This window comes from Canis lupus, chromosome 29, assembly GCF_003254725.2.
Source record: "Canis lupus dingo isolate Sandy chromosome 29, ASM325472v2, whole genome shotgun sequence".
Lineage (NCBI taxonomy): Eukaryota > Metazoa > Chordata > Mammalia > Carnivora > Canidae > Canis > Canis lupus.
This window is the reverse complement of record NC_064271.1, coordinates 38,207,431-38,229,081: the sequence shown is the minus strand read 5'-3', so window position 1 is coordinate 38,229,081 and position 21,651 is coordinate 38,207,431. Positions and strand designations below refer to the sequence as shown.

General features: G+C 34.2%; 1 protein-coding gene across 21 annotated transcripts in view; it reads left to right on the top strand.

Moving 5' to 3' along the window:
• The window catches only part of TRIQK (triple QxxK/R motif containing), an 84,681-nt gene that overhangs the window by 12,350 nt on the left and 50,680 nt on the right, over nucleotides 1-21,651 (top strand). For 5 of the 21 annotated variants that reach the window (XM_025433509.3, XM_049103779.1, XM_049103784.1 and 2 more), the window contains exon 3: nucleotides 1,461-1,646. The exons of 12 other annotated variants lie outside the window; for them this stretch is intronic. In XM_025433509.3, coding sequence (XP_025289294.1) covers nucleotides 1,587-1,646 — 60 coding nt within the window. In that variant the 5' untranslated portion in view covers nucleotides 1,461-1,586. Of the gene's footprint in view, nucleotides 1-1,460; nucleotides 1,647-5,697; nucleotides 5,803-21,651 lie in introns of those variants that run through there. 4 more of the 21 variants (XM_049103788.1, XM_049103785.1, XM_049103783.1 and 1 more) reach the window with 3 other exon arrangements.

The window sequence follows — 21,651 nt, the reverse complement described above, 5'->3', positions numbered from 1 at the left end:
AATTATACATAGATTATAATCAATGTCCCTATACAGTAAGTAATGAACAGATTAGGATCATCATAAAATGTCATTCAATGTCACTTTTAATCTTTCTTGATTAATGGGTATATTTGCGTTTCACTTGTTTTGTGGGAAGAGAAAATATGTTACCCAATCAAAGCATATGAGCCCCCATACATCTCTGACCTTATCTTCTGCTGTCCTCTTCCACCTCTTCCTCTGCTCAGAACCTTTCAATGGCTCTCTCTTTCACTCAAGATAAAAGCTAAAGCTCTTAAACTGGCCTATAGGTCTCTGCAAGAGATGGTTCCTTGTTACTGCTCTAATCTCATCTCTAATCACTCACTTGCTCAGCCATACTGGCTCCTGTCTTGTTCTTTGAACATACCAGACGTGTTCCCATCTCAGGGTTTTTATACTATTCCCTCTATTGAATTACTCTTCCCTAGGTATCTCCATAGCCAATTTATTTACTTTCTTTTGGGTCTTTATTATGAAGATCACTGTCTAAATGAGGTCTTACCTGGTCACCATCCAAATATCCCTGCTCTCTATTTTCTACTCCGCATTTAACACGATATAATAAACTGGATATTTAATACTTGTGTTGCTTATGACATTATTCTTCACAAGAATATTGTTTCCTATGAGGGCAGGTGTGTTTGTTTGTTCTCTTTTACTCCATCTCTAGCAACTGGAGTCATCCTTGGTCCCTGATGAGCGAATGAATGAACCACCAGTTAATATAGCAAACATTTTTTAAGCACTTAACCATGAGGGAGGCACGAGGCTGATTGGTGACCACACATGTGGTGTCTAAATGGAGTGTGTCTCCATCCGATGGGGGTGATGAAGTCATGGCACAGGAGGTGAAAGAATCACCTGGGGCAGAACAAAGGAGCCAGAAGTTTATTGAATACACTGAAAGGGAGTGGTGAGCAGAACAGCAGAGGAGAGGTTGCCTGCAAAGAGGCTGTTTTTGAAGGGAGAAGGGGAGGAGGTATGCCATCGGATGGACTTCTCCTTTCTGGTCTCTGTGCCTAATTATAAGTATCCCATCGGTCAGGTAGGGCCTCTGGGCATTTTGAGGTGGGTCTCCCGATGGGCCCTTCCACATTCCATTGCTGAAGCCTGTTTACCTGAGAGCTGCCTCCACGATACAGGGATGAAATACACAGGTCCTGTCCTCAGAAGTACCGTTTGAAGGGCGGTGGGCGGTCACAGCAGCCATCTCACTACACTGTAGTGTTGTGATAAGAGTATGAATACCGTGCTGTCATCACTCGGAGAAGAAACAGCATTTGAGTCAGAGTGTGTTGGGCTTATGGAAGGCTTCTTTAAAAAGGTAACTTTTTATTTTTATTTTTATTGATCAGTTGGAATAGCCTAGGTTATGCTGTAGGAACAAACATCCCAATTCAATGTCTTTACACAACAAATGTTTGTTTCTCATACAGATTACATGTCCAAAATGTGTTGATAGGAAGGCTCATGTACTTCCATGATCCAGGTGCAGCAATGGGAAGAGAGTGGCTAATTATGCACTGGCATGTAGAGTTTTATTGGTCAAAACAAATTTCAAAATGAGGACTGTGAAATGCAATATCATCTCTACCCAGAGGGAAAGAAAAATTGGAAGATATGTGAGTAGAATTAATGACTGCTATACCTTTCTACTGTTTTAAAGGAGTAGAAGATATCCAGGTAAAGAAGTACTTGAAAGTATTTCAGAGAGGGGAGGAGCATGAGCAAAGGCAGTAAGATGTTATGTTGTGTGATAATTTCAGGGAACTGTATGCAATTCAAAGTAGTCAGAGCACAGTGTTGGTGTGGGGTTAAGACAGGTAGAGAGTGGAGGGAGAACAGGGTTTAGATCACATCAAACTACGAAATTAGAACTCCATCCTAAAGGACATAGGGAAACACTGAATGATATAATATACTTCAGGGAAGTTTCTTGATTAAACTTAATTTGTGGAAGATTATGCTAGAAGCAGTGTGGGGGATGGTTTGAGGGGAGCAAGACCTGAGACAGCAAAACCAATTATGATACTAATGCAGTAATGCTGGTGAGACTCCAGATGAAGGCAGACAGAGAAATGATAAAGGAGCAGAGCAAAGGGTAAAAAGGCAGGAAAAGTATATACATGGGGGTGGTGGACTCCAGGGCACTGAGGGGGCCTTGGTAGAAAAAAGGGCACTTAGTCCACTGAGATGATAGTAGAGGTAATGGCATGAACAGTATTCATACCTTAGCATGTGTGTGTGGATTTACGTGTGTTTGGTGTGTATATAAATGTGTATGTTGGTGCGTGAGAGTGTGAGTTAAAGTAGGCTTGTAAGTGTGCAGTTCTTACCTAGTGATCCGTATATTCTTTGCGGCTTGGGGAACCAGCTCATGTGCCTAGAATAAAATGAAGGTGGGTTGAAGACTTTAGGAGAGCCCTGCAAGTTGTAATGGGTCAAATGGGACATACCGCCAAGTTGGAGCAGAGAAGTTGCTGGGAAGTGTCATTATGTACTTGAAAAAAATCAGATTATACATTTTACTGCAAAAATTGCTTTGGGAAGCTCAGTTGCTTTTTCTTTAAATTGTTTAGAGTTCAGTAATAATTCAAAAATGTACACTTGAAAAGACTTTTGTGTATACTACTTCCATTAGAGGGACTCATGAGATGTAATCTAGCTCCAGCCCCAGAATTTTGGTTAATGTGATAATAAGGACCCAATCATTTCACAACAGAGGGAATACAAATTTCTAAAATTAGTGAGGTAGTTATCCAGTGCTTTTGTAAAATCCTTCTTTTATGATACACTTTCAAATAAAGTAGTGTAATGTGACAGTGAAGTTTAATTTTTGAAGAGAAGATAGAGAAATGACTGGAATACTTGTGATATTTTTCTTAAAGGTTTTAGAAGACATGGTTTGGAATGTTCTATAATTTAAAGGATATTTTAAAATCATGTTTCTTGTTTGCCGTGGTGTATTAGACCCATGGTTAAGATATTTGGGAGCTACATTTATTATTGCAAATTAAAGTTTTGAGGCCTGGATGACAGAACCAGTTTTATCTAATAGCAGAGTACTTCCCTAGGGACCCATACTGGCCTGCTCAATGCATGTAGTGGGAATATAGATACATACAGATATCGATATAGGTATATTAACTTTATATATATATATACACATATATAAACTTAGTACAACTTAGAGATACAGTTATCAGTTTTAAAACTGGAGAGAAGTGTTTAAGCCTGTTTGATTGTTTGTTTAGAAGCCAACCATTTTACAAAGTATTTTTGAGTACTGATTATGTGCATATACTGAAAGCATATGAAAGCATGAAAGTGCTACTCTCTTAATCCAGGATTTCCAAGAATACTGAGAATAAAACAGCATATGTAATTTGGCATCTTAAAAGTTAATCCACAGATACTTTTGTTGAAGCCATTTAGCTGATAATAGAAGATAGGAGACCAAATAGTAGCAGACAAGTGTATAATTTATATGTAATTAAGTTAGTATAGGCATAGTATATCCTGAGACCATTCTCATACTCTAAGAACCTTGAACTATAAAGGAACTCATTGACTTTTTAAATGAATGTGAGGTCATCAAGTTCAGGTTGTGTTTTTTGTTTATAAAAGCCATTTGGACTGTGTTGTAACCTCAACAGTGAGTAACCGATTAAACCGGCATGACAGCATGACGTAATGATACTAATAACATTTAATGAACACTTACTATGTGAGAAGCGCCATGTTAAGTACTTTATATCTTTAGCTATTTAATTGAGTGTTCACAACAGCTGTATGGGAGAGGTATTCTTACTGTGCCTATTTTAAAAATGGTAAATGAGCTTAGTTTGGTAAATAAGTAAAAAATTATAGAACCAGAAGGAAATAAGTTAAAATAGAGAAAAGTTAATCCATCTTTTATCAAGCTCATATTCCTATAAGACATAGAGAATTAATAGTTACATTTTAAACCTCCAGGTGTTTTTAACTTTTTACAATAACTAATCATAAAATATGGGTGATTTAAGTTAACACAACTGTCTTCTGAAAAATATTTACTCAATAACGTGTATTGAGTGTCTACTATGTGCCACAGTTTTCTAATTGTTTTGGGTTTCAGTATATAAAAACAAAGATCCCTGCTCTTGTGGTACTATATTCGAATGGAGGGAATTCAGAAAATAAACAGTAGAGTAAATTTGATACTAAAAAGCCTTTTTAATATTTTCAAATAGTTGATAGAACTAAGGAAAAACAACTTTTCTGTTGCAACATTGATAGTCTAATTGTTCCTATTGTTTTATAGTGCTTACGTCAAATCATGAAAAGGATGAAATATTGATTGTCATTTATTTTAAATAATTAATTTGAGATTAAATATTATTGACCATTATTTTGAAGACATCTCTCCCTTTCCTCCCTCCTTACACACTGAAGATGCAGCATTCCAAGAAAGCAATTAAATGTCATTTGCCATTTGTAAAAGAACTTTGTTTTGTATAATTACAGACCTGGGTGGTCTGTGGCTAAAATGGAAGGAAAGTGAATTGAAAAAAAAGAAAAAAAAGTCTTCGGACATATTTTTCCTATGAAGGACACATTAAAGTGTGGTCTTAGCACCTTAAAATAACTGCAAATGCTCATGGTTGAAGATTCAATTTTGCTCTCTTTGTTCATCTCTATCGGTGTGTCTTTATGTGTGCATGAGAAAAAAGAGGAAGGGCAAGAATAAATATGAGATTGAATTATGCCGGGGCTCCCTAGGTGCTTTTGTTACAGGAGCTTTTCAGAATCCTACCACTGTAATTCCAGGAATTGACTAAACATTTACATATATTGTTAGAATACAGGACGCCATTTGTCTGTGTCTTGGGGTTCTTCTACTCTCTCTTAAGCGATCTTAGTATTGCTAAATAGGATCTTCTTTTATGTATGCATCTCCAGTAGACCACTCTGAACCGCTCTATTTGGTAGGCCATCTTTCATTAATTCTCTCTTGTGAATGCTTTAAGGAGTTAAATAATGGATATGGTTTATGGACTTCATTATTGAAGTAGTAATGATGTGGTACAGTGAAAAATTAAAATGTTCAATCACAAGGTCATTAACAAAGAATGAAAAATAATTAAGGGCAAAAGAAGAAAGACGGTTTTAAGATAAAATTCAAACTTGCGTATAAAAAGACCACTGTGTTGAGAGGCATTGGAAAGATTTCTGCAAAGGATAGAATCTGTATTAAAAGAAAAGTCCAGTTCTGTTAGTAACTAGATTTTTGTATAGAAGAGATAACATGAAAGTCTTTGGAACAGGCTGTAGAAAGGTTTTGGAAAAAGTAGAGGTAACTAAAGTGACAAGTGTAGTTAAAAAATGAACAGTAAGGAGTATGATGCATTATGGAGAAATATGGTCCCATCAGAAATCATGATCATGGCTAATAAATGTGAACAAGTTTGAGAAGATTTTTTTCTTTATTAATTGCTTTAGGGACTTTATTCATAGACTAAGAGTTGCTTACTTTCATGAAATCCTGTTTTCTGATCTGAGCTAAACAGGGTAAGTTTAAAGTCAGGGGCTCAGAGCAGTTCATAGCCTTTTTACTACATTCATTTTTAAATGCCTTATTTGAAAGAGGATGTCCTAGTTTATGATTTTCATGTTTTTTTTTTTCCCTTTTAGAAAGAGGCAGATGGTATGAAAACTGGACTCCCTTATTTAAAGGGAATGTTGATATTTATAACCAAGCTTATCTCCAGCAAGATTTGTTTTTTGCAGCTGTTCCAGGTTGGAAAAAAAATATTATATTAAAGCCCTGGCTTGTTTTTCTTTCCATATTTGGGGGGTGGGGGGAATCTTCAGAATGTGAAAAAGTGATGTTTGATTTTAAACATGAATGCAATGTAAACTGTGATTTTTTCCTTCTATATGTGAATTTTCTGTTTGTATGCTGTGATGATATTACTCTTTTTGTTTCGCTGATCTATTTCCTAGATACATCACACTTGAAAAATAATTTACTCATCATTTTCATATCATCAAAGTATTCTAGGAAGTATAGTAGACTTTTATTAAGAGCTGGCCTGTTTTATTAAACAAACCATTTTCTAATTTTCTATTTTGATATTTTAGTCATTTTCTTTCTGCTCAGAGCATCTTTTTCACTGAAAATTAAGGTTTTTTTTAATGTTTTTTTTAACATCTAATATTTATTTTTCTTTTTTATTTTCTAGTCTTTGCTTTGGTTTTTAATAGAAGCTGCTGGACCATTTCTGTGGCATAGTTTAGACATTTTAAAAATAAATAAAATTAAAATTAAAAATTAATTTTATTTTATGCTCTAAACTTAATACATGGAACTATCTCTTTGGGCACATGGTAACACTAAATGAATATGCTGTACACACAAAATCTTTGTGCATATTTGTCCTGTATATGTACCCACACATACACAGTTTTTCATAAAGAAGGGTGTCTTTGTAGTAAATATATTGATTCATTGTGAATAAATGTTATTACTGATTTATTAGAGATAATTTATGCAGCTTGCTTGTCAAATTAAAACAAGCTCCACTATCTTCTTGAATATGAAATTTTATGCAAATTATGATTGTCAGACTTATATATTTTTTCTTTTTAACAATTGAAACCAAAACTTTTATTTGAAAGTTTTTATTGCCTGAGATGCATGAGTGGCTCAGTTGGTTAGGCATCATCTGACTCTTGTTTTAAGCACAGGTCATGATTCAGGGTGATGGGCTAGAGCCCTGTGCCAGGCTCCACACTCAGCACAGAGCCTGCTTGTCCTTTCCCCTTTGCTCCGCCTCATCTGCTCATGCTGTCTCTCTCTCAAATAAATAAGTAAATAAAATCTTTTTAAAAAGTTTGTATTGCCTGTCTTTTAGCACTTATAGTTAAACTATTTATTTTAACATCATGAAGACTAGCATATTTGCTAAATCTATTACAGATAGTTTATTTCCAGAGAGTTTCTGTTTTCTGAGTAAATCCTGTAAACTTCAATCTTTAATTCACAAAATTATCACTCTTATCTCTTATTATGTAGAATATGAACACCTTTAGTTGATTTTTATCAGTTCCATTTGTTACAAATCTTTTATTATTCTCTTATTCGTTATAATGATACTCATAGTTTAAAGTGTTAAGTGAAGGACATGGGAATTCTTTGTTGGTTATCACTTATTTGTCTTTTCATAAGGAACGCTTTTCATGCTAGTATAACAGTTCATTGCACAAATGCCGTTCTTTCCTTGCATGGATGTTTGCCTAAGGTAGGTTTAGTAGAAATTTAAATGCAATTTTCAAATTAAGAAACAAATCGACATGAAACAATGAAAGATGTTAGTTAACATTTTGTTGCTTTGTCTTCTCACCATGTAACAAAGCAAGTGATTCTACAGAAGGTATTAAACTGTGCAAATAAAAATCATGCATGTCACTATTCCTGGTTTTCTTGTTATTACTGCATGTTCCCAATGGATAACTATATGAGTGAGCATTTAAGGACCATGTGACTGGGGTCGTCTATATTCATTTTCTAGTTCTTTAGCCAAGAGATCCAAAGTATGTTTTTCAAATTATTTGAAAATAATAAAGGTGAAAAGATGCTTTTTCAACCAGTACCTTATATTTCTGAATGACATATAAGTTCAGATACAAATGGCAGGGGCAGAAATAAAATGAACTCTTATATGACATAACTGAAGGAGATGCTATGTTTAATCATATAAATATAGAAGTAACAGTGTATGAGAGAAAATGAAATACAGTATATTTATAAAGAGAAAATGAAATAATGTATATTTATAAACTATATTAAAATAATTGACTTTTTAAATTCAGAAAACATTTATGTATTTCCTGTGCTTGTGGCCTTTAAACATCAGTGATCATTATTCTGTTTGTTCATGAGGGCAAATAGCAAACAGCTGACAATAATCATTCTCTTTTAGAAATAACTTCTAGAGGACCTGGTTCAGAGGCAAAATGTTAATTAATTAATTAACTAATTAATTGATTAATTTTTAAAGATTTTATTTCTTCATGAGAGACACAAAGAGAGACAGGCAGAGATACAGGCAGAGGGAGAAGCAGGCTCCCTGCGGGGAACCCTATGCGGGACTCCATCCTGGGACTCCAGGATCACGACCTGAGCCAGAAGGCAGACACTTAACTGCTGAGCCACCCAGGTGTCCTGCAAAATGTTAATTTATCTGTAGGAGGATTTTATCAACACTGTTGAAAATTGGCCAGTGGGAAAGAGAGAAAACTTGCAGGGTACTAAAGCTGCCTTACAGTAGAATAAAAATTGATCCTAAAATAAAAACCATTAAAACATGTTTGTTTGTGTTTTAAGATTTTATTTATTTATTCATGAGAGACAGAGAGAGAGAGAGGCAGAGACACAGGCAGAGGGAGAAGCAGGCTCCATGCAGGAAGCCTGATGCAGGACTTGATCCCAGGACCCTGGAATCACAATCTGAGCCAAAGGCAGATGGTCAACTGCTGAGCCATGTAGGCACCCCTAAAAACATATGTTAATGTAATGACATTTTAACTTATTAATAAAAATATAGTTTAGGAAAGGATTCTTTAAAATTACACATTATTTTGTGTTTAAAAATAATTACTAGTAATAACTTGTATAGCTGTGTTTAACTGAATAATTACTATCAGGTGACCCATTCCAGGTATATATTAATTAGTTTTCTTTAGCTGCATAACAAATTACCATAAACTTAATGGCTTAAAGCAACAACCATTTATTAGCCCCAGTTTTGTGGGTCAGAAGTCCAGCGTGGCCTGACTGAGAGTTCTCTCCTCAGGATCTTACAAACCTTAAATCAAATGCCAACCACGATGCTTAGGGCTCTGTGGCAGCATCTACTTCTAAACTCGTGTAAATTGTTTGCCAAATGTAGTTTCTTGTGGTTGTAGGACTGAAGTCCTCATTTCCTCTTAGCTAAGTGACCTCTTTCAGGCCACTCATATGTCTTGCCACATGGCCTCATCCAGCAGTGGAGAGTTTCTCATATATTAAATCCCTTTCAGATTGAATCTCTCTAATTTCTCTGACTATGACCTCTAAATCAAGATTTAAAGTGCTCTTATTATTAAGTGAATCCCACTTCGATAATATCCCTATTTTAAAGTCAGCTGATACAGCCATTAATTAAATCAGTGAAACTTCTTTTGCCATTTAATGTACCGTAATCATAGAAGTTATATTTCATCATATTCATAGATTCCCATACTCAAACTTTGATTTATTATGTGCTCCAAGATCACCTCATTATTTCTGTAGCTAATACCAAGTCTTTCTTGCTTTACTCAACGTTTTTGTATTTACATTTGACACACCACTTCCTACATCTCTGCCATATTACCATACTTTTTTCTTACCTGGGTTTAAAACAGGATAGACATAGAGAATCCACACACTGAGATTTCTATTTTTAAAAAGCAGCTTATGAATTTCTAGGCAAAGTTACTCTGGGTCTCTACTGGACATTCAAAACTCTTTTGAGAAACCACAGAGTATCCCAGTTAATTGCAAAAAGCTGTAATATATTTAGGAAATGATGTGAGAGAAGTATAGTAATGAAATATCTTATAAGGTCATTGGACAACATATTTTGAGGTACAGGTTAAGCTGGGTGCAATACAAGGGGGGCATGAGAGAATAATGGAAAAAAGAAAACCAGTGTGAATATAAGGCAGTTATTAAGCTGGCCGTGGCTGCAAGTAGAAAACATAGACTTTTGTTTAGTCAAGTGGGAAATCTCTGGACATGCTGTACAGAGCCAATTATAGTTGACCCTTGAATAACATGAGTTTGAACTATGTGTTTAAAATATACAGATTTTTTCAATAGATACAGCATTTTCTCTAGCTTACTTTATTATAAGAATACAATATATAATACATACAATATACAAAATATGTGTTAATTGACTATATTATTGGCAAGTCTTCCATATAATAATGAACTGTGAGTAGTTAGGTTTTGGAAGAATTAAAAGTTATGCATGGATTTTTCCCTGTGTGGTGGATTGGTACCCCTGACCTTGTTCAGAGGTCAACTGTAGCTGAACTGAGGAAGAGAAAGAAATGTATTGCCCACATCTTCCTATCTTTTGTTTCTCATTTGTCAAAACTCATCTCATGGTATGTTACTGTCTATGTGCTTTTCAGATTGTTGTTGGAGAAGTCAGATCTCACACTGTATACTGTGGGATCATTAGGATCTTGGAGGTGATGGGAGGAGCCACGCTTCCTATGGGTGCAAGAGTAGGTATTTCTGTGACTGTGGAGATGGTAGGGAAGTTGTGCTTTTTTACCTTCACACCCAGAGGTTGTCAAGGCAGAGACTGGTATTAGAAGATGAGTTGAAGGTAATGGCTGGTGTCGTCCACTGGGCAAGTGACTGAGGCCATAGTAGGCAGTGAATCTGGGGAAGTGCATAAATTAGGTCTAATTTATGATTTATAGCGATTGCATCTGGCCAACCTCTTTAAAGATTCTTTATCATATGTAAATATGATAGCATCTAGGACACAGTTAAAAGTCATTAAATGCTTGTAAGGTTTAATTTTTACATAATCTCCTTGGTTCTTAGAGTCTCTTCAGAATTTGGATATTTTTTTGGGGGGCAGGGAAATATTTCAATCATAATTAATATGGGAAGCAATAGATATCATTCCTTTGGATACCTTTGTTAATTGAGTCCTAGCATGATACTGAAAAACATTGATCTTGTCGATGTGTGGCATTTCAAATGTGAGAATTCTACTAGGTCAGTATTCTTTACTGGTATAGACAGAAGCCATTTGTCTAAATTTCACACAATTGCAATAGAATTCATATTAGAATTATATTAGAAATATTAGAAAAATATTTTCTTATTGTCATTTATTTTGCTGTCATCATTAGCAAGATCAGGGTAGGGTGGAACCCCAGTTCTCTGATAAAGCTAGTTGAATGGTCCCAAGAACCCCTACTTGGATAAAACGTAAACAGACACCAAGGCACATCAAAATTAAATTGCTAGAAACAGTGACAAAAGAAATCTAAAATAGTCAAAGCAGGGGATTCATATGAAGTAAAGAAAAAAAAATAAATTTGAAGATTTTTTTAAGATTTTATATCTTTATTCATGAGAGACACAGAGAGAGAGAGAGAGAGAGGCAGAGACATAGGCAGAGGGGGAAGCAGGCTCCATGCAGGGAGCCAAAACAAATACTTTTATATCTAAAAAAACAGCTGAGAGAATTTATTGCCAAAAATTTAAACTACAAGAAATATTAAAGGAAGTTCTTCAGGAAAAAGGAAATTGAGGCATCAATCTATACAATGGATAAAGAGCTGGAAATGTAAATGTGTTGGTAAATATGAAAAGTATTTTTCTCATTTTTAAATACTTAAAAAATATACTTGATTGTTTAAAGCAAATATATTGGCTATGACTTATTTAATTTACATGTAGATGTAACATGTATGATAATAATGGCCCAAAGGATTGAGGAAAGGGAATGGAAGTTTACTGTCGTAAAGCCTTATATAATATGTAGTAAAAGAGTATTTGAAGATAGACTGTGATAGCAATACATATACATTATAAATTATAGAGTGACCACTAACAATGCAAAACAAAGAAGAATACAAGTTAAAAGGGAAGATAGAATACTAAAATATGTTCAGTTAATCCCAAAGCAGCACATAAAGAAGAATAAGAAAAAGAATAGATGGAACAAATAGGAAATAAATTACATGATAGCAGATATAAACACAAACACAATTCTATTAAATTAAGTGATTGTCACACTTCATTTATTATTTTTTTTTAAGATTTATTTATTTGAGGGGGTAAGGGGCAGAGGGAGAGAGAGTCTTAAGCAGACTCTATTGGGATGAGCCCCTCAATGTGGGGCTCAATCTCACGACCCTAAGTTCATGACCTGAGCCGAAAGCACGAATCAGACGCTTCACCAACTCTGCTACCCAGGAGCCCCTTAATGCTCCATTTAAACGAAATATTTTCAGATTGGGTACAAGAGCACGACCCAACTGAATGCTGTTTTTGGATCTAATTAAATATCTTTGTGCAAGCAATCTCAATTTTATCTGTCTTTTTTGTTTCCACCAGATAACCAAAGAAATTGATTTTTTGATGTTATTAAGAAGCATGAAAATTTATATATGTACTATATATTTTCCCTAAATAGTATCAGCTATTGATTTGAATTTATTTATTTATTTATTTATTTATTTATTTGAGATAGAGATAGAGCATGAGGGGGGAAGGACAGAGGGAGAGGGAGAGGATGACTCCCTACTGAGCAGGGAGCCCTACGTGTGGCTGTGTGGCTCCATCCCAGGACCCTGAAATCATGACCTGAACTGAAGCAGACATTTAACCAACTGAGCCACCCAGGTGCCCCTTGAATGTTTTAAAATGTTATATAAATGTATTAACTTGTGTATCATTGTCCACAGATGTAAAAAAATATATATATTCATTTATTTTAGAGAGAAAGAGTGAATGGTAGGGAGGAACAAATGAGAAGGGAGAGGGAGGAAGAAAGAATCCCAAGCAGATCCTGCCCTGAATGCAGAGCTCGGGCAATCCCATGACCTGAGCTGAAACCACGAGTGGGGTGCTCACCTGACTGAGCCACCCAGGTGCCCTTCACGGCATACACATTTTAGCTGCATTATATTTCATTGATGAGTCAATTGTGGTGTACTAACAGGGCTTTGGATTTTTTTTTTCAAATTTTAAAGTTTTGCTATTATTAAAAATGTTGCATTAAATGGTCTTATTAGTGTTCTGTTCACATAGAGGATTATTTTTCTAATTCATATAACTAGCAGTGGAATTGATGATTCTGGTATATACATATCTTAGATCTTACTAGATATTGCTGTTGCACTCCCCCAAATGCTATTAAAAATGTTGCATTAAATGGTCTTATTAGTGTTCTGTTCACATAGAGGATTATTTTTCTATTTCATATAACTAGCAGTGGAATTGATGATTCTGGTATATACATATCTTAGATCTTACTAGATATTGCTGTTGCACTCCCCCAAATGCTCATTAATACTGCGCTTATTTTATTATAACCTATTCTCTTAAAAAAGTTCCATAAGAGTTTTTGCATATATTTTACAGGTATTCATAGTATTTATAGATATTTAAAAATTTGTATTGCTATAGTAATTATGATTTTTGCATATAAATTTTATAAATTGTAACTTTGCTGAGTTTTTATGAAGAATCTTGTGCAGATTCAAATAATTTGCCTGTAGTTTTTCTCTGCCCCTTCCCAGTCATATTATTTGTGAATAATAACTTTTTTCCCCTTTCCAATCCCTATATCTTGTCTCCCCTTGTCTCGCTATATTACCTAGATTTCTGATAACAGTGATTATCTTTGTCTTGTTCATGATTTTCACTATTAGAGATAATCTTTTCTTTATCTGTTTGCTGTCAACAAAGTAAGAAAGTTCTTTTCTATTGCTATTTACTTCCTTCCTCTCTCTTTTCTTTCCTCTCCCGCTCCTCCCTTCTTTTCTTTTTTCATTCTGTAAGAATCAATAAATACTGAATATAACTTTTTTTTTCCCCTGTATCTGTTGAGGACTTCCAATTTTTTTCACCTTAAATCAGTTAATACTGAGAGTATTATTAGTGTGTTATCTAATGTTAAACGATCCTTCCATTTTTGTTATTTGCCCAGGTTTATCCTGGTAAATTTTGTTATTATGATTATGAATACTCTATTTATTTTCAATATTATATTTAGGATTTTTATCTCTCTCTTTATAATTGAGTCTGTCCAATGATTTCCCGTTTTCATAATGTCCTTGCCTTGGGGTCATTGAAAGGATTTGTTAGCCTTATGAAATGATTTGAGAAGTGTTGTACCTATTTGTATTTTTCAAAACAGCCTATCATTTTATGGATATGATATAGCCTGTTTACGTGGATTATCTGCTTTTGAATGGTTAATAGCACTTACCTGTAAAACTATCCAGTCTTTTTGGTTTCGTTTTATGTGTATATCTTTTACTTTTTAAGGGTAGATTTTAAACACTGATTGGTTTCTTTAAATGACTTTCGTTCTATTCAATTTTATGCTACATTTACCTTCTTGAACTATTTAGAAAACAGTAAATCTGTATTCTAAGAAATGATATTTTATCTTAATTTTTAAATTTATTGACAAGAAATTTTTTATAGTATCCTCTTGTTAAATAATAGTAATAGTTGCTGAATGTTTAGCCATATTCCCTTATATATTTCTAATACTTTTGTACCTTTTTTCTTGTTCTGTCACATTTGTTCCATGTTCTTCTTTTTTAAAAGTTCAACTTTTGTCTATGTTGATCATCTCATCTCTTTTGCATCTTTATTTCATTGTTTATTGCTCTTAGTTTATTTTATCACTTCTTGTAATGTGGGGGGCGTTATTCCTTTTTTTCCTAGTGTTTTTAGTTCCTTTTTTTCAGTCTCTTGTCTATTTTTATTTCTTTCTTCTAAGTATTCTGTTAGTTGAATCTTATATTTTTTGTAACTTTTCATTGATGTATAATATGTAAATTATAAATACATAATAATACATAGAACAACATAACACAAGAGCATTAGATGTTCACCTTTCACAAAATGAACACTCATGTAAACAGAACCCTGATAATGTCTTGGTAATTTGCAGTTGAAGTGTTTTAATGTCAGTAATCCATAACATTGATGGAATGTAAAGTCTTTTATTTCTTTTTAACTATTTCAAATCAACATTTTCTATATTTTCACTTGATCGCTTTCCTTTATTTCTTTTTTCTGAAACTGAATGCTCCTAGGTCAGCTATCAAGCAATATTTTGATATCTTCTTTAATGAAATGCCTTATAAAAGGCATTACTGGGATGCCTGGGTAGCTCAGTCAGTTGAGCCTTGAACTCTTGGTTTTGGCTCAGGCAGTGATCTCATAGGTCATGGGACAGAGCTCTGTGGTGAGGCTCCACACAGCAGGGAGTCTGCCTGGGGATTCTTTCCTTCTGCCCCTCCCCCACTCACACAAACACACTCTCTCTTCTCTCTCTCTCTCTCTCTCTCTCTCTGGAATAAATAAATAAATATTTTTTAAAAAGACATGGGGTACCTGGGTGACTCTGTGGTGGACCATCCACTTATGGTTCAGGTCATGATCCTGGGATCCTGGGACTGAGTCCCGCATTGAGGTCCCCTGCAGGGAACATGCTTCTCCTTCTGCCTATGTCTCTGCCTCTCTCAGTGTGTCTCATGAATAAATAAATAAAATCTTTTAAAAAAGATATTACGTATTTGATAGAATAGGAATTAAGGAATAGGCAAGGGTAAATAGAACTTGGTACACAATAGAATTTATGGTTTTCTCATTTGTGTTTTGGCTCATACCTGGGATATTTTTTCTCTATTTATCCATTGTTATAGAAACCTATAAATGTACTTTTGGGGTGTGCCTGGGTGGCACAGCTCGTTAAGTATCTGACTCTTGATTTTGTCTAAGGTCATGATCTCAGGGTCCTGAGATCGAGCCCCACATTGGGCTATGTGCTCAGCATGGAGTCTGCTTAAGACTGTCTCTCCCTCAAATAAATAAATAAATCTTTAAAAAAGAATAAATGTACTTTTGTATTTTTGTACTTTTTTTCTCTATTTTTCTTTATTTTCTTATTTCTACATAGTGGAATTATATTAGTTAATAACCCAGTTCTTCTCCCCATTAACCTTTCTCCACATTATTTTCTCAATTTTTAAACTTAATACTTTTTATTGTATTAATCTGGTAGTTTAGTTTGGTGGTTTTAAAAATGAGTAATGTGCATCATTGTTTATAAATATAAGGTTTAGTAACGCAATCTGTTTGAAAACTACCAGTCTGAGAAATCCTTATATTAGTTAAATGGTAATGATATAATCACATGAGACTTCAATATAATGAATGCATTTAAATGCAACTTCTATGAAATTATATGTGTACTAGTTATTTTTATACTTTTGATACTTATTTACTAATAAAGCTATTTTTTAGTAAGTCATACAATATTATGAAACTATTAGAAACAAAATTATCATAAAGAACATTCTGATGATTGCTTTGAGATGTTTATTTCCTCTTATGTACTCAGATTATGTTTATCTCAGTGAACATATCTTTCATTGGTTTTAAAAGATATGTTTAAGATGTAGGTAATATTATTATTGGGCCTCTCCAATTTGTTTGTTTCTAGGATTTATTTCTAGGCATGAAAATAATTATCCTTAACCTGATACAAATGTTCATGTATACTCCTCCTTTCCTCTGCAGGCAACAGTTTATTCTTTGTACCAAGAGTCTGTTTCTGGTTTTTTTTTTTTTTTTCAGGTTTTTGATTTGTTTTATTTTTTTAGAGTCTACATGTAAGTGAAATCATATTTTTGCTCTCTCTAGATGGACTTAAGTGACTTTTCCCAGGATGTTTTTGTTGAATTTGAAAACCTAATTACTTGAAAGAGATAATATACATTGAAATGACTAATAATTAGCATAAGTTATAATTGCCATACATAATAATTGTCACAAACTAAAAGGCAACTTACTGAATGGGAGAAGATATTTGCAGATGACATTTCTAATAAAGGGTTAGTATCCAAAGTATATAAAGAACTTATACCACTAAATACCCAAAGAACAAGTAAGACATAACAGACATTTCTCTAAAGAAGAAATACAGACGGCCAACAACATATGAAAAGATGCTCAATATCACTCATTATCAGAGAAATGCAAATCAAAGCTACAATGAGGTATCACTTCTCACCTGTCAGAGTGGCTAAAATAAAAAACACAAGAAACAACTGTTGACAAGAATGGAGAGAAATAGGAACCCTCCTGCACTGTTGGTAGAAATGAAACTGGTGTAGCCACTGTGGAAAACAATATAAAGAATTCTTAAAAAGTTAAAAATGGAACTACTCTATGATTCAGTAATTGCACTACTGGATAATTACCAAAAAAAGAAATACAAAAACAGTAATTCATAGGGAAATATGCACCCATATGTTCATTACAGAATTATTTACAATATCCAAATTATGGAAGCAGTCCAAGTGTCCATCGATAGATGAGGGGATAAAGAAGAAGTAGTGCATATACAATGGAATATTATTCAGCCATAAAAAGAATGGAATCTTGCCATTTGCAACAATATGGATGGAGACAGAGAGTGTAATCCTAAGTAAAATAAGTCAGGGAAAGAAATGCCATATGATTTCACTCATGCATGGAATTTAAGAAACAAAACAAGTGAGCATAGGAAAAAAAAGAGGGAAACCATAAATCAGGCTCTTAATTATAAAGAACAAACTGATAGTTACAAGAGGGGAGGTGGTTGGGGGCATGGGCGAAACAAATGATGAGGATTAAAGAGTACACTTATGATGATGAGCACTGAGCACTGTACAGAATTGTTGAATCACTATATTGTATACCTAAACTAATATAATACTATGTGTTAACTATACTGTAATGAAAATAAAAGGCTTAATAAAAAAAAAGAAAATTTGAAAACCATCATTTTCAAATCTTAGATTAAGTGATGAAACCATATACTTACATGTAATTACACCATATAGTTCTTGAATGTTATCAATTCAATCTATTTCTTTTTTATGTATGAATATTTATGTATACATTGAAATGACACTTTTAGTTATCTGTTTAGAATTCTATTAACCCTTACCTTCAGAGAGCCTTGATTTTATTCCACTAGCTGCCCCTCCTGTATGCAAATATATGCTTATGAGAAATAGACCCCATGGCCAACTTTAGGGATAGGCCTAAGTTGTTTTAGGAGCAGTCTCATTTTTTCTTGCCATAGAGTGGAGCACATGCCTGTAAGCCATAAAATAATGTGATTGGCATCTGTGGGGTATTTAAGATTTGATAACACTATTATCCTCAAGTTGGTCTACATTAGCACAGGTTAGTTACTTGTTAGATTTAGTTCAAATAAGCTCTTGCCCATTGTTTCTTAGGTGATCTACAAGTTAAAAAAATCTTTGATATTAACTTTTTATTACTGAATATTATACAAAAATTAAACATGACAAATTTCATTGATAATAATGTCGATAGGTTTGTCACTGTTAGAGAAGAAAGTTACAAATAGAAATGTGGAAAGCACAAAACTACTACAAATTGTGTGGCATTGGATTGGAAATTGGAAGCACTGACTTCATACCAGTACATATGTTCTCTAGCTCTGTGCACTGACAAGCTTGGAAACAGTGTCACTCATTAGCAGTGAACATAACCTGTCCCCAGATCTTGACGTATAAATGCTATTCCTCATTGAAAGGTAACTGGGCTCATGGGAGAAATGGCAGATTCCAGGGCAGGATCAAGGAAAGTGTAAGATGAACCTTGAATATTTTATTTTGCCAAAAAGAACAGGTGTTTAAAAAATGACAGCAGCCTATGTCAAAAGTTACAGATTACTTGAAGGACCTTCCATTGGCTAACTTCAGGACAATTTGAGCATCAAAATAAACAAATGATATAAGTGAATTTTAACCCATTGAATAAAACAGCAATTTATGAGTATATACTGATATAAACACAAAAATGAATAAATGGGGAGAAGAAAACACTTTTTCATACCATAGAATATGAGCTAATAAATGCAGAAGGAATGGTGAAATTAGAAAATCATCATTTGACAATTGTATGAGTATAATTAATTCATCACAAAACATCAATAAATACTAAACTAGTAGTTGCAAATTTGAGGAAGAATAGGATATTTATATAATTTCAAAGTACCCCCAACCAAATACTTAGTAATTACAAAGAGGAAAAGACTAAATTCTCAGTGGAGAAATCAGGCACATTATCACATTATCACTTTGATCAAGTGATCAAAGTTAGCACTACCAGTTAAGGAAAATATGCAATGAGAAGAAAACAGCATTGCTTCTTTGACATTCCTATGAGTTTAGTTAGAAAATAAATGAGATAGAATGTAGGAAAAACAAGTTGATCATTGGGAGAAATGGGAAATTCATGTTGTCATTCCTCAGAATGGTGCTGGATGTATGATCGAGAAGCCAGGGCTAGAGATATAGGCCCTTGATACATGTATTCCAGGGAATCAGGACCCAAGGAGAGCATATGTGAAATGAATGAACTATGGGGAGCACCAGTGTTTAACAGGTAGACTAAGGAAGAGTGAATATGAAGATGATCAAAAAGAAATCAAGCTGGAATAAGGGAGAATTGGGACAGTGCTAACTGGGAAACTCAACAGCTTAGTTTCAAGACCAAATACTCAGTAGTGTGATGCGTCACAGAGAAATTCATAAATGAGGACAGTTTGTGCCATAGTACAATCTGATACCATGGTCTTGTGTATGCAGCAAGTATTGTCTAAAATAATCACTTATTTCCTGAAATGGAAGTATTCCAGGAGATTTTCCATTCCTTCCTTCTATTGCAACACCTTATGAATGACAGAACTAGTTGAGGGACAGTGTGCTATTGTGAATTGTACTTGTATACTTTATAGTTAGGGCAAGAGTGCGCTAGGGCAGGAGTTGGCCCAGGGCAGTCCTGGTTTATACTTGCTGTCCTGGTGTCACAGAGTTCCCTTTCACTCTCAAAATGTTCTGGCTTGGGTGGTAAATTTTATGGTCACTCTATGCTAGATCTCTGTCGGCAGGATATTCCTAACTTCTGTGAACCTGGGGAGCTGATAAGCGTGTCTCTTAGCCAGTTCTGGACATCTTTTATTCATTAACCAGATGCTTATTCACTTCCCTTACAATCCATCTAAACCAGCTTTCCAATAATCCCTCTATTTCACCAAACTTTACATCAAACGGAGGCTTCATGAGATGATAATATGCAAAATTTGAAAAGTTGGTCAAGTCACATTGGAAACATGACCTATTCAAGTCTTCTTTAAGAGATCGACAAGGCGTTTGAAGAGATTCAGAAAAACCGTTCAGTAGACTTCTCAAAGTTCTTTATATATTGTCTTAACGTGACCATATTTGGAGAATTTGGTTCATATTTGCTTCAATGTAAAATTTATGCAAACTAAGAAAAATGAAAACTTTAACTTTAAATAAGTCAAACTTGGTTATTGTGATTTTGTTAGATATAGAGTGTATCAAAAAATTAAAAAAAAAATTTAGAGTGTATTAGAACAGTTCATGTATACTGAACACAGATATATTATTTGGACATTCCCAGTGAAATGCGTTTAAACTTTTGGGCAAAAAAAAAAAAAAAAAGTCCTTTTTGTCAGTAAACCTTTGTCTCTGATAATTTGCCAAAACCTCTGAATCATAAGAATTCACTAATGTTACTTGAGAATTAAGAAAAAGGAGTTCATATTAAGAGATTATGATAAAATAGGGCAGCCGGGGGCTCAGCGGTTCAGCGCCACCCTCGGTCCAGGGCCTGATCCTGGAGACCCGGGATCGAGTCCCACATCAGGCTCCCTGCATGGAGCCTGCTTCTCCCTCTGCCTGTGTCTCTGATCTGACTCTCTCTCTCTCTGTGTCTCTCATGAATAAATAAATAAAATCTTAAAAAAAAGGAAATTATGATAAAATAGATATACATCTGCTTATTTAGGAATTACAGAGATAAGAATAGATGCCATCTGAGATGTTCGCATCTAGAGCTTATTGTTTTCCTTCATCCTTTAGCTAACAGTTTTTGGTGCCATCTGGACAGAATCAAACTTTCTATTATCTGTATGATAATTGAAACAATCTTGGGTTTCATATAATTCTCTTAAAATATAAAAAATCCTCTCTCAATGTAATTCTCTTAAAATAACCAGTTTCAGGGATTATAAGTATTGAAATATCAAGGCTTGTGACCTTTAGATCTATAATCCTATTTTCAGTCATTCTTTGTCTCATCAAAAACAAAAACCAAAAAACAAACCAATCTAAAGGTATATTAATTAGTTAGTGGTCAAAGTAGACATGGAACTGCCTCTTCTCTGCCTCAGGATCTTCTCTGCCTTATGCCTTATGTCTCTTCATCAATCAGCACTTTGAAATAGTAAAAACAGGGTCTGCAGTTTTATTTATTTGGTGCCATATTCTTGTAACCTTAGAAATGTTTGAAAAAACATAAAAAAATGACAAAAAATCCTTTGTTTGAAAGACAATATAATTTAGGTCACTAATGACTTTATTGACAATAAGAAGTTATGTTGTAGGCCAATCCTAGTTTAACTAACCTATCCTATCTCCTTTTGCAAATGTAGTACAAGAGATTAACTGAAGTACATGTCCCATTTTGCTGAATTAAACCCTCTAAATAGGAAAGATTATTTTTCCACTTAAGAACGTGGCCACTTACTTGGTGGAAATTTTCTCCTCAGATTTGAAGTGTTTATTCCTTTGATATTTATGCAAAGTTCAGAATTAAAAAAATAATAATAATTCCATGGGACCCAGCTACTGCAGCACCCCCTTCCCCCAGTGATGAGCATTGTTGATGGTATATGCAAGGCAGCTTTTTGTCTATTCTGGGCAGTATAAATTTAATGTGTTGTTTTCGAGTAT